We start from the raw sequence: 14047 nt of genomic DNA on the forward strand, positions 1-14047 counted from the left end.
AGGGTGGGAAGCAACAGTCAAGCCAGCATGGCTCATCATCCCCTCTGACTGCAGAACTTGCCACTCCTTCCAAAAACTCGGTGAGCCCTGGCCGCTCTGCCCCACCCTCTTCCTGGAAGTAGTTGTGGTCAGAGGAGCAAAGAAGTTTCCTCTCTGTCGTCCTTTTCAAACTGATGCTGGGTGGACAGTCAAGAGGGCCCACCTCTCCACCAAGAGGTCTGGCACAATGCCCTGTGGCTAAGTGTCAGGAGCTGTAGGATTCACTCAAGCAGGGGTAGCAGAGACCAGGCGCGGATAACCAGGAGAGCTCAGACTGGAGCCGCCATCTTTCCAAACACAAACCAAAAGTAGCCTGGCAGTTTGGACCCCAGTGCTGTGGGTGGAGCTGTGTCCACGGCCCAAATCCCTTCAAGAAAGTCAATCTGCATACCCCTATCCCCAACCCAGGACGTCTGGCCAAAACATACGCTCCAGAAATTTTTTTTTCTTTAAAAAAAAAACTTTCATAATAAAGTTTATTACCTAAACTGACTGTAAAAATATAAAATAGGGTATTCTGCACAGCAGAAAAATGAAGCCAGAGACCCTCCCCCACCCCTGGTTTGTGCAAAGATACTGGGAATATGTAAACATGGAGAGGTAGGAGTGGAGTTCAGGTCCTGGCCCCAGACACAAGCTGCTACAACCAGGGGACCCGGAGGGAGCACCAGGAGGGGAAGGCCCCCCCCGAGAGGCGGGATGGGGTCTCCGGCCAGAAGCCAGAGGCACCTCGCCCTCCACACCCACTCCCTCCGACCCAGGCGGGGAGGGCTCCCACGTGGTTCCAGGAAAATAATAATAATTAATAATAAGAAATAATAAGGCGTCCCCACTTAATGCTGCGGGCACGGCAGCGGCCGGTCAGATCTGGAAGGGGAAGGAACTCAGGTAGTCGCGGAGTACCGGGTTAAGAGGGATGCGCGCCAGGTTCTCGCGGCCCACGGCGGCCACGATGCGCTGGCGACACAGCTCCTGCAGCGGCCGCACGCGACGCTGGCGCAGAGGGGCCCCCAACATGCGGCCCGGCGCCGCCACGTAGTGCTCCAGCAGCTCGAAGAGGCAGTCGAAGGTCTCGCGGCTGCCGTCCAGGTGGAAGCGGCCGGCCTGGAAGTGCACGCGGATGCTCATGGGGCCCGAAGCCATCTTCACGCTGAGCGCGAAGAAGCAGTTCCGTTGGCGACTGTCGCGCACCAGGAAGGTGCCCACGGGCTCGGCACGCAGCCGTTCGTGCGCCCCGTGCACACTCAGGGGTCCCCAGTAGAAGCCACAAGCGTCCAGGAGCGCGCTGGTCCGCGTAATTCGTCTGTAATCGGAGTGGGAGCGGAACGTGCGAAAGTGAGTGTCGCCAGGGGCCGGGGCCGGGACCGCAGGGCAGGGCCGCGGACGTGCGGGGGCCGCCGGCGAGGATGAAGACGAGGATGAGGAGGACTCTGGCCGCCGTCGGGACTCTGCTGCCGGGGAGATCGCATTGTCTGCTGCCACCTGGTTGCGTGCCACCATCCTACACGAGGGGCCAGCCGGAGGGGTGGGCCATAGCGTCCGGGGCTGCGCTGATGGGGGGAGACAGAGGCAGTGAGCCGGGAGTCCGGGTGGCGCTGGCCGGCCAGCAGACCCCAGGGAGCGAGGGCGGAGCACAGAATCCGCCCGGAGGCTCTGAGCCTCGGTGGGCTCATCTGCGAAGTAGGCCGTTCCCGTACGTGGAACCCTTCCAGGCTGGCGGTGGAGCCCGGCCTCCCCGCGCGCGTGGAGAAGGGGGCGTGGAGAGGGGCCCGACTCCCGGCCGTCCCCACTGGTGGCTCGCCGCCTAGCGGCTGCCGCCTGCTGGCCACGCCGGGGACTGGAACCCGGGCGGGCGATCTGGGCTCAGGGCCGGAGAGGCGGCGCTGCTGGCACCCCGCGCGCGCGGGGGTCTGCCTGGACCAGCCGGTGGGGCGGGTGGGCGCCAGAGGCGTGGTATCCACGACCCCACCACGCAGTCTGCGAGGCCAGTCTTGCGGGGCTCTGTTCCCCTTCCTCCCATCCCCTCCCGCCTCCTCCTCCGCCGCTGCCCCGGCTCACCTGGCGGCGGGACGCGGGGCGCCGCGGCTGAGGGATCCGGGGCGGCTGTCGCGCATGCTCCGGGGCCTGGAGCCCTGCAGCTGCCACGGCCGCAGCTCGCTCTGCTGCTGCCCGCCCCTGCATCAGGCTCTTAAACCAGTGAGGCCCCGCCCACCGGTCCCACCCACTGCCGCTTTCGGTTTCTCTTTCCAGCGAGTCCTCTCTCTTCTCCGGCGGCTCTCCCTGTAGTCTGTTTCCTAGCTCGGTCTTGCCTCGCACCTGCCCTGATTGGGGACCTCTGGGTCCTGGGTTCTGGCTCCGCCCCGAATCTTCTGGTCCGTGTCTGGGATAGCCACCTTAAGACCTGGTGCCGCTCTTTAGCTCTGGCCACCTTGGCCCCGCATCCCTGCAGCCGACCGGGTGGGATGCTCGCGCGGCGTTAACACGCCTCCTCTCCTCCCGGTGTCTGCGACCTTCTGGTCTGGGCTCCGCCTCGCCTGGAGCCTGCGCCCACCTAAGAAGCTCCTCCCTGCCAGGGTCCCTACCGCCCAGGACCCGAAAGCCTTGGCTATCTGGGACGGTCTCGGAGCCCGGGAGCCAGTCCTGGAGCCCGGCGGGGCCACCGCCCACCCCTGGAGCCTCGGAGCTGAGTCGCAGGCCCCTCCCGTCGGCCACCCAGCCTGGCCTTGGCTTGGGCTTCCCAGGAAGCGGTGGCCTGACCGCAGAGGCTTCAAAGGAAGCTTAAGGCGGTGCGGGAGGGGCGCCCCCGCTCCCGGCCGAGTTCCTCGGAAACTGGGTGGGGTTGGTCTGGGTCCCCAGCGGCCTGGACTCACACTCCCTGCACTTCCACTACGTGGGCAGCTGGAGAAACTGAGGCCCGGGGCGTGGCTGTGATTCACAATGGCTGGGCACCTCCATACGAATCCAGTGGGGGAAAAATAAGGCTTTTTCAGCTGTAACCCCAAAACTCTGCCTCCCTATCCTCTCGCCTCAACCTTACAGACGCTCTCAAGGCTCTAGCAAGCATGCCTGCACAAGGGCTTCCGTGCTCCGTGTACACCTTGGTTGGGATCGAGGCGGTCAGACCTATCATTAGGACACTGTGTGGTTTCGTGATTCAGTTTGTCCTGAGTAGGTGCCTGGCTGGTGGTGATGTTTATGAATGAAGGCGGATGAAGAGGTTCGCGTGCAAACTTCTCTGTGTCTCGCAGTGACGTACACTGCCCTCTACAGGCTTCTCTCAAATATCTGCTAGTCTGGTGGTCTGACACTCTGGGGCCAGGTCTTCCTGGACTCCCTTCCTCAGTCTCCCCAGGTTGAGCCCAGAACTCCACATTTCATCCTAAGCACAACTAAGTGTCCTTGTCTTGAGTTTCTTGAAGCTGTATGACTGGGGCTGGTAATGTCACTGGTGAGACATCTATGGAGGGATAGGAAGGAAAATGCTGAGCAGTGCTGGTCTGGGTTGGGGCAGCTGTGGTTGGCCCACACCCTTGGTAGGTGATGGGGCAACATAGTGGGTAAAGCCTGGACTCAGGTCCCTCCACTCAGCATCTTCTAGCCATGTCCTTGACATGTGATTGCATGCCCTCTGCTGCTGTGCTGGGTATTGCACTGCCTCCTTCCACTCTGAGAGTGCCTTCAGGAGGCATGTTAGAGCCACAGTCTCATGGCCTTGTCCTTTGTGTTCCTTTTAGTATTGTTGATAGAGTGTCTCATATAGCCCAGGCTAGCCTCAAACTTGCTACATAGTCAAGGTTGGGCTTGAACTTCTGATCCTCTAGCTGTAGCTCCAGGTCTTGGGATTACAGGCATCACCATGATTGGTTTATGTAGGGCTGGGAACTGAACGCAGGACCTTGTGCATGCTGGACAAGCACTCTGCCAACTGGTCTACATCATCTGCCCCAGTTATTATTCTTCTCTTTGTAGTACTGGAAGTTAAACCTAAGGTCATAGGCAAATTCTCTACCAACTGAATTCCATTCCCAGCCTATTGTGCTCCTTTTGGAAACCTCAGCCCAGGAAGTACAGACTAGAGCAGGCAAAGTTGAAGAGGAGGAGGGAAGTCTCTGGTACTTAGACCCAAGTACAGTATCCCTTGGGATTTGGCAGCAGGAGGGCTGGAGCCGAGGTGGGTGGGCCTGCCAGAAGGTGGCAAGGCTGGATGACTCCTCCAGTCTCCTTGGCAGGCCTCTGCTGAAGGAACCCTATAAATAGCAGATGCCCCTAGGCCTCTCACCACCCGCACTCACATTGGCAACTCCAGCAACTGCTCATGAGAGCTACTCTCATTCCCTCAGTCAGAGGGCTTATCCCCTCACCCCTGTCCTGGCTGGCTTCTCCTCAGGGACCCATACTTCCACTTCCTTTGCTGTGACCTATTGGCTTAGACTGACTGCATGCTAAGAACTTCCCAATCTTAATTATCGGGCCCAGTGGTGCAGTCTTTACAGCAGTAGAAACTAAGCCACGTGTTCATGGCCTAGACACTGCACAGCCAAGGTTCTGACCCCGAAGCCTTTGTCCCCGTCCACTGCACTGCAGACTGCCACACTCCCGATGTCTCCATGCTGGTTTGTCTGCTAACAAAGAAGCTGGGGGATTCAGTCATTGTCTCGTTGTATCCCTAAACAAGAGGGAGACTCCAGGGTCCGGCAAATGAGCTGAGTCTCAGTTTCCCTTGTACCCTGACATGGTTGCAAAGTCCAGTGTGAGTCAGGGTATTCACTGGATGCAGTTTCCTCAGCCTGTTGCAGACAGCTTGGTTTCAGTTTCTAATAAGTTGTGAATTCAAATCAAAACGAAACCAAATCCAGAGAGAAAGAGAAATGTGCTGAACATAGCTTCCCGTCCATTCTGGGGCCCAGAGCAGAGCGCTCCATTTGAGGTAGGGTCTTGATAAATGCTGAGATTATGTGTCCAGTCTATGCTGCTCTGGTCCATGAACTCAATCTTTGTGTTCATACTGTGTGACAGGTTTGTCTCCCTTCCCTCTGACTTTGCCTGCTCTATTCTATACTCCCAGGGCCGGGGCCAGGGTATCTAAAGGAAACACTACTTAGGCTGGGGATGGAATTGTTGGTACAGCAATTTGCCTATGCTTATGACCTTAGGTTCAGCCTCCGGTACTACAGAAATCGGGGGTGGGGGGAGAGTTGTAGATCCCGTGTGCTGTGGTCATAAAGCCTACAATTTGGGTTGGGATGAGAGAGGTGGGACACAGTCTGGCCTGGAGGCCAGCTTTCTCTAGCAATGGGGGTAGGGGTAGGGGTGGAGAGGAGAAACCAAACCTTTGGTTTCTCTTTCCAATGCTGGGAAACGCTGTCCCTGGTCAGTGTGTGATTTTGAAAGTGCTCTTTGCCCAACGCTCCTTGACGGGATGGGGGTAAGGGGGTGGGTACATGGTCCCCATATGGGAAGGATTGGATGGTTGTGGGGTAAGATGAAGCAGACAGAGAAGACTGGCCAGTCTTCTGTAAACAGGGCCCTATAAACAGGGCAAAATCTTAGGGTTCCTGAACAGCATTGCAGGTCCACTAGGGCCACTAGCCAGCCATATGGTAGGGACAGAACAGCCTGGACAGACCCCAACGGTCTCCAGCAAGGGAATGGGGGTGGGCAGAGACTCCCTGAATCACACCAGGGACTGAATGTGAAAGTCTTGAACTTTCAGCCAGTGCTGTGGCTGATTGCGTGTACCCTGACAGGGTGGCGTGTACCCACACATGTAACAATTGGTATTGCTTGAGACACAATAAGTGTTACTTTATTAGTTTTCAAAAACAACAAAAAGCAAAACTGCTCACTCAAAGCTTGCTTTAATTCATGTTGCATAGAAATTGCTGCAAGGACACGTTTCTGTTGCCAGCGTCTTCCCAACATCCCCTAGTGTTGGCTGTCTCCATTTGGGATCAAATGGACACAGGAACAACATGGAGTGTCTCACTTGTATCTTCGCCCTAGACAGAAATGGAAAAGGGGCCTTTAATACTAGCTTCCCATTTTCTCCTCCATCTGGAAGCTAATGCCCTCCTGGGCAGCCCGTGGCCCTCTTCCCTGCTCCCAGGCTGCAGAGTCTCCCACTATTCCACTGGACAGGTACCTGAGCTACGCCTCTTAGTTCGGTATGTCCGCTTCCGCCTCCTGACAGCCTTTCTTTTGTTCACCTTCCCTTCCAAGGTCTTCCTGTTCTTGGAACAGCAGCTGCGATATTTAGGTGAGTGTCGGGAGTGCATGGTTTGTTTGGGGTGCCTCGATGGCGCGCTTGGGCTGGGGCTGGAACTGGAGCTTGGGTGGCCTGCCTGGTTGCAGCTCCGGCAGTGGTGGCTGCAGCTGCACTGGTTACAGGTGTGGCCTTGGGACCGTGAGGGGTGGGGGTTGGTGGAGGAAAGGCTCTGCATCTTGGTGTCCATGGGAGGCCACAACTGGAGGGGCAGAGATCTCCTCCTCCTCCTCTTCTTCCAGCAGGCCCAGCTTTGGGGAGTCCCACAGCACCTAGTTATATAGCTTGGCCTATTATGATGGCACAGGCCACAGAGGGTGACAGGTATGGCAAAGCCCTGCCCATCGCCCTCTCCCCAGGGCGGGGCAGTTTTCAGGGCTCTGTGGGTCAGATTGTGTTGAGGTCACATCTCAGGTCCGCAGCTAGCTTCTTGTTTCGTCCCTGTGTGTCCACCTCTCCATAGTCCAGTTTCCCAGCTTTGTGGGATGGGGATAATAAACTGTTGCACCCAACTCACAGTGACATTGACATTGGAAATATTAACAATTTGTATCATGAGGTTATGTGAGGACCAGTTTGCGGTCAGTGCTTCAAGGCCTTGAAAGCGGCAGAGCTCTCTTCCTTTTCCACCTGGTAACCTGGTGCCCGGCCTACCATAAGAGATATAGCCAGTGGGTGGGCAGTGAGGCAGTGTGCCCTGATTGGGTAGCATCTTGGACCAAAGACTTGCAGAGTGACTAGGGGATGGCATGGATCCCACCTTCTCAGCCTTCCCAGGTGAGAAGTTGAGCGTCAGGTTCAAAGCCTAGTTTGCATTGAAGTCTGATCTTGGGTCTGCCCTGAGGTTCCCTCAGTCTGATAAGAGCCCTTACTTCTATTCTTTTGAGCTAGGATGCCAGCCCTTGGGTCCTGGTAGCCTCCCAGTGGGACTCAGTGTTCAGACTCTGCTCCAGTCCCTAACCCGGAAAAGAAAAGGTCAGGTTGTGGTGATGATGCCGGTGTGCTCTGGTGTCGGTGTTCCTGATGCCGGTGTTCTCTTCCCAATAATCAGCCACTTTACTAGAGCACTCTTGTGCTCCCACAGCTCTGGCTCTGAGATGCTGTCCACCCTTCTGCCCACATGGCCCTGCCCAAGCTTCTGTACTGCACTATTTCTGCGATACTGCCCCTCATGGCCAGCATTTACTGGCAGGTGTGTGTGTGTGTGTGTGTGTGTGTGTGTGTGAACAACTCTCAGGAATGGTTTCTCTCCTTGAACTCGGGTTATCAAACTTGATGGCAAATTCCTTTAACCACTGAGCCATTTAACTCATCTTTTGTTGTTGAGACAGTTTCAGTAAGCTGGCCTGGAACACACTGTGCAGCTGAGGATGACACACCTCCCACGTGCTGGGATTTCAGGCATATGCAGAGCTCCAAGTTAATTTTTTAATATACACACTGCCTGGTTTACTGAGCCCTGCCTGTTCTACTTATCCTTTTCAGCCAGCTTGGCCTGGAAGCATCCCAGTGGCTGCAGGTGCAGGCTGGATAGTAGCCTCTCCTCCCCCGAGATCTGTGTCCACATCCTCATAGCATGGGGCTCACTGATATGATCTTATTTATGGAAGAGGCCTTTGAAATGTATGGAAGCTATGAATCATGGGCTGTGCTAGAACAGCTGGCAAGTATCACGTCCACTAGCAAGTATCCTCAGAGAGGCTAGAACTATCACACGAGCCAGAGTAGAGCACTTGCCTGGCACATACGAGGCCCTTGGTTTGATCCCAAGTGCTGCTAATTAAAGGCACAGGTTGGGGTCCTGTAGTCTTAAACCCACAATTTCTGGAGCAGTGGCTAGTGGCACCTACATCCAAAGTTGTATCATCTAGACCCCTGTTCTGGGCAGCACACCTAGACATAGGCTCTGTTCTCTGAGATGAGCAGCCAAGCCTGATGCTTCTACACCTCTCCAAATCAGCCTGGCTGCCCTTTCTGCTCACTCCCTTCGCTGTGTGGAAAGGAGGCTGGACCATACCTGAAGGGCCTCAGTGCTACCTTTTTTTGCTCATCCTTCATAGTTCCCCCACCAGCCCTCCCCAAACCCCCTGGAGACCTCGTGTACTCATCATGGCTCCCAATGGGTTCCACAAGCCAGGTCCCCAGAGACTAGAAGGGTTGGGAAGCTGGCTGGAGGAGGCGTCTGTGGCAGGGTAGATGAACGTCAAGGGAAAACAGGCTACCCGAGATCAGGAAGGCTATAGACCCCATCAGTGCAAGTTCCAGGACCTGGGCCTTCTAAATTTTCTAGGGTTGTGCTGCCTTGGCAAGAGGAATGTGTTTCCTGAGCGGCCAGGAACTAACTTCCCAAGGAGGGGTGGGGCAGAAGCAAGTCAGTCAGACCTGTGTCTGAGCCTGTAATCTCGGCTTTCAGAGGACGAGGCAGGAGAGTTGCCCAGTCAGAGCTACACAGAGCCTGCCTCGATTTGACCCTGACAGAGACTGGCAAGTGTCCCAAGCTATGCGCCCCACCCTTGGTGGCCGTTCTCCAGGCTCGCACATGAAGGGAAAGAGGGAAACCAGGAGTTCCTTGGAGACTCTTTATTTTCTGAATGTCCTCTTCCTCTGGAGTGGCGATGGGCACCCATCACCAGGCAGGCCTCAGGGTGGGTCAGGAGTGCGTCTGCTTGGGCTCGGGGCTTGGCTGGGCCAGGACGTTGTCCTCAGTGCTCTCCTGCTTCTCGGGCCCCAGCAGCAGCAGCTTGCCCTTCACTGGTATCTGCTCCTCCTCTTCCTCTTCCTCCTCATCCTCCTCTTCCTCTTCCTCCTCATCCTCTTCTTCCTCCTCGCCCTCTGATGACAGGGAGAAGTTGTCTTGACTCACACAGGCCACGAGCTTCTTCATGGAGGACTCGTGGCCACGGCTGTGACCCGTGTTCTGGGCCGTGCCATGGCCAGTGCTGAGCTTGGCACAGCGGGAACCCATCACCCACTCCTGTCTCTCTGGACTAGGAGGGAGGCAGCTTGGGCGGTGAGAGGGTGTGAGGCTAGTGGGCGTGGCGCTGACCTCACAAACAGGTTCCAAGGCACCACCCTCCAGGGTGACCCTCCCCCACCCTGGAACTGGCTCAGATGGCCCCATGAGGTGGGAGGGCCGATTGGACAGGAGTTAGTTACCAACGCACCAATGTCAGGCAAACCTACTGCTTCTAGGAACTCAAGTGTACCTAGTTTATGGTGGGAAGATGGCCCTACTTCCAGGACCTCTCCCAGTCCAGCCCCAAACTCTTTCGCTTCCCGCTCATGTTTCAGAGGTAGAATTCCTCTTTGGTTTCAAGGCTCAGGTTCCTCCCTGACAATATCTAGAAATGGTCCCTACTCCCTTCCCTCGGGTCCATGGAGTTTGTGAAAAGGAGACAGCAGCCAGTGAGTCTTGTGTCAAGCTTTATTTGGCAGGTGGCTTTGCTCATTACTCAGATCTCGTGGCTCCTTGGCAGCTCAGGGTTCAGACATCAACTTTGAACGGTGGTGTGGCCTCGTGTGACGTTGCTCGGGCAGGTGGCTCTTCCTTGGGCAGGCGACTTCCTTGGCTCCAGGCAGGATGGATGAGCCTGGGGGAGGCTTAGTGGCGGTGCCTCCTACACTTCCTGCACCTACATCTCCTCCTCCTTCGGGATCTTCTGCAGCCTTTGGGAAGGAAAGTAATGGTTTGCTAGGCTACCTGGGAAGCAGCAGGGTTTGGATGGGGACACTCCTGCCTTGCTGGGCAGCAGCACAGGTGGTCAAGGTTCTGGGGTTCTTGGGTGCTTACCCCTACGATGCCGCCTCCTGTGGCGGCAGGAACGTCTCCTCCTCCTGCATGACCTGCGTCTCCTGTGGATCCGGTACAACTTTCTACGCGAGCAGCGCCGTCTGTGATGGTGGTGACCCCTGTGTGTCCTCCCATAGTCCTCCACACGCTCTGGGCTCAGCCCTTGCCCCTGCCCCTGCTCGTCGGGTCCATGGTCTTGCCCAGGCCCCTGGTGTGGATGCTCACTGGGGCTCCTCATTCGGTAGCGAACCATAGTGCCAGGAGATCAGGAGGTTCTGGGCTGAGGCTGCAGCTGACTTGATAAAAGGAGGAGGACGGAAGCCTCCCTACCTGCTCTTGGTGGTGATGATGGTCTGGTGTGGGGGGCTCTCTGGGGGTCATATATAAAGGGGAATCCCACTGTGACCTGGCGGCCCACCCCTGATTGTTCCCACCCTGCCCAGTCCCCTCTGTGAGGGCGACATGGGCAGGGTTTGCAGCACTGGTTTGCAGGCTGCGAGAAGGAGGCCAAGTTACTTGCCTTGCCTTAAAGCCCTTGTAGCTTTAGTATGAGACAGGCTTTCAACTTCTCTATCCTGGTCCCTTGCCTTGTTGCATGATGTGGGCCATTGTTGCGGTACCATGGCGGGCAAGCACTCTACTAACTAAATCACCTCCAGCCCCAGCCTGTCCTCACACTGCCAGGCAGTGGGAAAAGATTCCCACCAAACTACTAAAACGTCCAAACAAGTGCCATACATATTCTCATTTATCTTCCTAGAAAGTGTGTTGATCAAGGTCACTGCTGAGCTGGAATCCTATCATTGTTTTGGTTTGGCTAACCCTGGCTGTCCTGGGACTTACTCTGTAGACCAGGCTAGCCAGGTCTGCCTGTCTCTTGCCCCATGTGCTAGGGTTAAAGATGTGAGCCGCCACACCTGACCCCAGGGCCACTTTTCCTGAGGCATACTTGAAACAGTTCTTTAGTCTTATTTTAGCCCAGGCTAATCCTTGATTTCTCTCATAATTGACATTTGACCACAGGACATACTAGAGCTTGAGGCATAGTGTGCTTAGCATGTGCCAGGTTAACAGCAAAAAATTAAACTTGTGTATAGTAGTGAAACTTACGGGGGTTTTGTACTTTTTATCTCCAACATGGTGGTTTTGGTACCTTGATCTTAGCCATTATGGAATATATTACCTGGATTTCACCATAAAGAGGGCTTCAGGATCTAGATCAAAAGGCCAAGGCGTGGTAGAGTATACCTAGCATACACAAGATTTTGGGTCACCAAGACCATAAAACCAGGCACAGAGGATAATCACAACGGGCCATCCGAAGGTTCAGCTGAGCCCAGGCTTGCAGACACAGGTGCCAGCCAGGGTCATCTGACCTCTGCATTCACACACAAGCCAGTTCCAAGGATTGAGATCAAGAGAAGGCCAAGCCAAGGCCGAGCCTAACTGCTCAGGCCCCCATGGGCTTACCCAAGAAGGGATCGGTGATGGGCATTTCAGGGAAGCAATCTTGATGGCCTGTCACACAGATCCAGTTAGACCTAACTCTGGAAACTCAACTGGCCTTCATATTTGGTGTTCGTCTTGAGAGCCCTTCACTTTCCGACGGCCTTTGTGTGGCTGGGGCCCAAGACATCCCAGGTTAGGTGGCCCTCATGACTGCTATTGCCATGGTGAGGCCCTCAAAAGCCCTTCTGGGGTGGGATCTGTAGAGGTGGCTGGGGGTAGATGTTGAGAATCGGCTGTTGACAGGTTTGAAGCCTCTCCCACTTGACCAAAGACCCCCCTTACCCACATTCACCCACATTCAACCACCCTTGTAGAACCCAAGAACCAAGAGGCATGAGTGGGATGAGTTTTCAACATTTATTGACAGGTGGCATTGTTCCTTAGCAGGCTCCTGTTTTTCATTGGATGGTGGCATTTTTCAAGATGTGGCGAGAGGCTCTTGAAGTCTGGTAAAATTCTCAGGCAGGAGTTTTGATGGACTTGCTATTCTGTGCATCTAGTATCTTTTACACCTCATGGTGTATGTGCGGCGGCGGCGGTAGCACCCTAGGGAGACAAGGTAGTGAGGAGGAGGATCTCAGGCTCTGCCCAGTCCCCGGACCCCCTGGACCCAGCCCAGCCAAACCCAGCTCCCTGCTCACTTCGCCTCCTCCTACGGCAGCATCGCCTCCTCCGTCTGCGACATCTCCGCCTGCGGCGGCGGCATCTGCTCCTGCTTTTGCTGCGGCAGCGGTATCTGGCCATGGTGCTGGCTTGGCCGGGAGCTGGCTCAGAGCAGGGGGCACCACCTGGGTCGAGCCAGCCAACCTGTGAGCAGTTGGAATTTTGCGGGCTGTGGCTGGCGAGCCCGCACCCTCTTCCTCTTATAGACGCGAGGGGCCCCTGGGGATTGTGAAGTCAAAAAAAAAAAGGCCAGGACCTCACAGACCATGGCCAGGGAGGACCTGCACCCATGTCCAAATATGGGCATAAGAGGGGCGAGCAGGGTCTTGGCATCAGCGGTTGCGGTGTCATAGTCAAGAAGTGACTGAGGAGAGCACCTCCGGGAGCATTCAGTCGTTCGTTCCTAGGGAGTGCTTGCCGTACACCTGCTTCCAGGCGAGGCCCTGACAGATAATCCAAGGCCAGGCAAGCAGGCGAAACAGCCATGCAAAATTGGAAGTGTGAAAAAAGCACCCATCTTCAGACTGCCCAGAGGATATTTGCTGAGGGAACTTGACCTTATGAAAGTTAGTGAAAGCCCCAGAGGGTCTCAGAGCTTCAGGAGGAGTCAGCTCCGGTGAGAACACTGGGGCCCCTCAGGTAGCCACACGGGTGCAGGTCATCTTTTGGACAGTACTTGACAGGAGGTGACTGTGGGCAATGCTGCTGCCCCTGTGTCCAGGGAGAAGTTCACTTCCTGTTGTGTTGACTTCACCCCAGTTGCTGAACAGCCTGCAGGGGAAGCCGAAAGGCAATTGGGCAGGAAGCGGAGGGAGGCCCAGCAGGTGAGGGAGGCAGCAATGGGAATTGGCTGAGATGGAATGCGACCTGTTCCAGGCCCCTGTGGACTTTAGGCTTGGCATCTGGTCACAGGAAAAGTGACGTGGGATGAGACAGATTAGGCCAGAGGCCATCAGTGTCCTGGCTCTGGGGACACAACAGTGGGCAGAGGAGTGACAGGCTGCTTCTAGATATTTCTGTCTAAAGATCCAGAGGGGCCTGGAAGGGAACAGTGAGCAGATTGATGGGGATGTGAACATGAAGCCAATATGGGGATGAGGAAAGCCTCAGAACCACCTCCCCCCTTATCAAGGACTCTGGGTTGCACTCTGTCTTCAAGTTCTGAGAGTTGTCTCACCAGGGTTTCCCAGGACAACTGTGCATTTGTGGACTAAAAGCTTCCAAGCAAGGAACTGAGTAGAGGACGGGAGTCCAGCCCAGGTTTTGCTTGTGAATTCCGGCCCCATACCTGGGTATTTCTCACACACAACCTAGCTTGCTTTTTTCCCCTCTAAATCCATAGCTCAGAGGTTGAATTTTCAAGTTTGTACAAAGGTGGACTAAAGGCTAGCCTTGGCTTTCTGGAAACCCAGCCACACTCATGGCCAGACACACAGGGGAGGGGTAAGGGTATTACTGTCTGGTTAAAGAACAGTCTCAAGCTCCTCCTAGCCACCGTGCATGATCTTCCACGTGGCTTCAGAGCTTCAAGTCTAGGAGAAAATGAGGCTCTATGGAAGTGGGTAGAGAGTACTCCAGAAGGAGAGCGAGCTCAGGCTTCCCACATCCAGCTCACAGAGAAGTGTCTGATGATCAAACCATTAAGGGCTGCAGTGGGTGAAACTGAGGAGACTAGGGTCAGTGCTCACTGAATGATTCCTTCTCCATCAGCTTGGGGTTCTATACAGGGTTCATATTTAGGGGGTGGACATTGTGTTTCCTCAAGATATCATGTCTTCACCAGC

The 14047-nt window shown here is 55.6% G+C and overlaps 4 protein-coding genes across 4 annotated transcripts in view; 1 reads left to right on the top strand and 3 right to left on the bottom strand.

Moving 5' to 3' along the window:
• Nucleotides 1-539: 539 nt before the first annotated feature.
• Nucleotides 540-2186, bottom strand: Socs1 (suppressor of cytokine signaling 1). Its single transcript, XM_038328431.1, has 2 exons — nucleotides 2098-2186; nucleotides 540-1589 (listed from the first exon to the last, which is right to left on the bottom strand). The coding sequence occupies exon 2, from the start codon at nucleotides 1537-1539 to the stop codon at nucleotides 901-903; it is 639 nt and encodes a 212-aa protein (XP_038184359.1). The 5' UTR covers nucleotides 1540-1589; nucleotides 2098-2186; the 3' UTR covers nucleotides 540-900.
• A 2712-nt stretch (nucleotides 2187-4898) lies between these two features.
• Nucleotides 4899-14047, top strand: part of Rmi2 (RecQ mediated genome instability 2) — a 65245-nt gene continuing 56096 nt past the window's right edge. The window contains exons 1-2 of the transcript XR_005285065.1: nucleotides 4899-4966; nucleotides 6259-6295. The gene's annotated coding sequence lies outside the window, so the exon portion shown is untranslated. The remainder of the gene's footprint in view (nucleotides 4967-6258; nucleotides 6296-14047) is intronic.
• Nucleotides 8952-9266, bottom strand: Prm3 (protamine 3). Its single transcript, XM_038326812.1, has one exon. It carries the CDS (start codon nucleotides 9264-9266, stop codon nucleotides 8952-8954), a length of 315 nt encoding a protein of 104 aa, XP_038182740.1.
• On the bottom strand, nucleotides 9903-10344 carry Prm2 (protamine 2). The gene is made up of 2 exons (XM_038326813.1): nucleotides 10092-10344; nucleotides 9903-9967 (listed from the first exon to the last, which is right to left on the bottom strand). Exons 1-2 carry the CDS (start codon nucleotides 10342-10344, stop codon nucleotides 9903-9905), a joined length of 318 nt encoding a protein of 105 aa, XP_038182741.1.

This window comes from Arvicola amphibius, chromosome 4 (assembly GCF_903992535.2).
Source record: "Arvicola amphibius chromosome 4, mArvAmp1.2, whole genome shotgun sequence".
Lineage (NCBI taxonomy): Eukaryota > Metazoa > Chordata > Mammalia > Rodentia > Cricetidae > Arvicola > Arvicola amphibius.

Excerpts from the sequence above, each read along its gene's own strand:
- Socs1 (XM_038328431.1), bottom strand. The coding sequence starts at position 1,539 with ATGGTGGCACGCAACCAGGTGGCAGCAGACAATGCGATCTCCCCGGCA.
- Prm3 (XM_038326812.1), bottom strand. The coding sequence starts at position 9,266 with ATGGGTTCCCGCTGTGCCAAGCTCAGCACTGGCCATGGCACGGCCCAG.
- Prm2 (XM_038326813.1), bottom strand. The coding sequence starts at position 10,344 with ATGGTTCGCTACCGAATGAGGAGCCCCAGTGAGCATCCACACCAGGGG. Across the intron at positions 9,968-10,091 it reads CAGGAGGCGGCATCGTAGGG|GCTGCAGAAGATCCCGAAGG; the intron begins GTAAGCACCCAA and ends TCCTTCCCAAAG.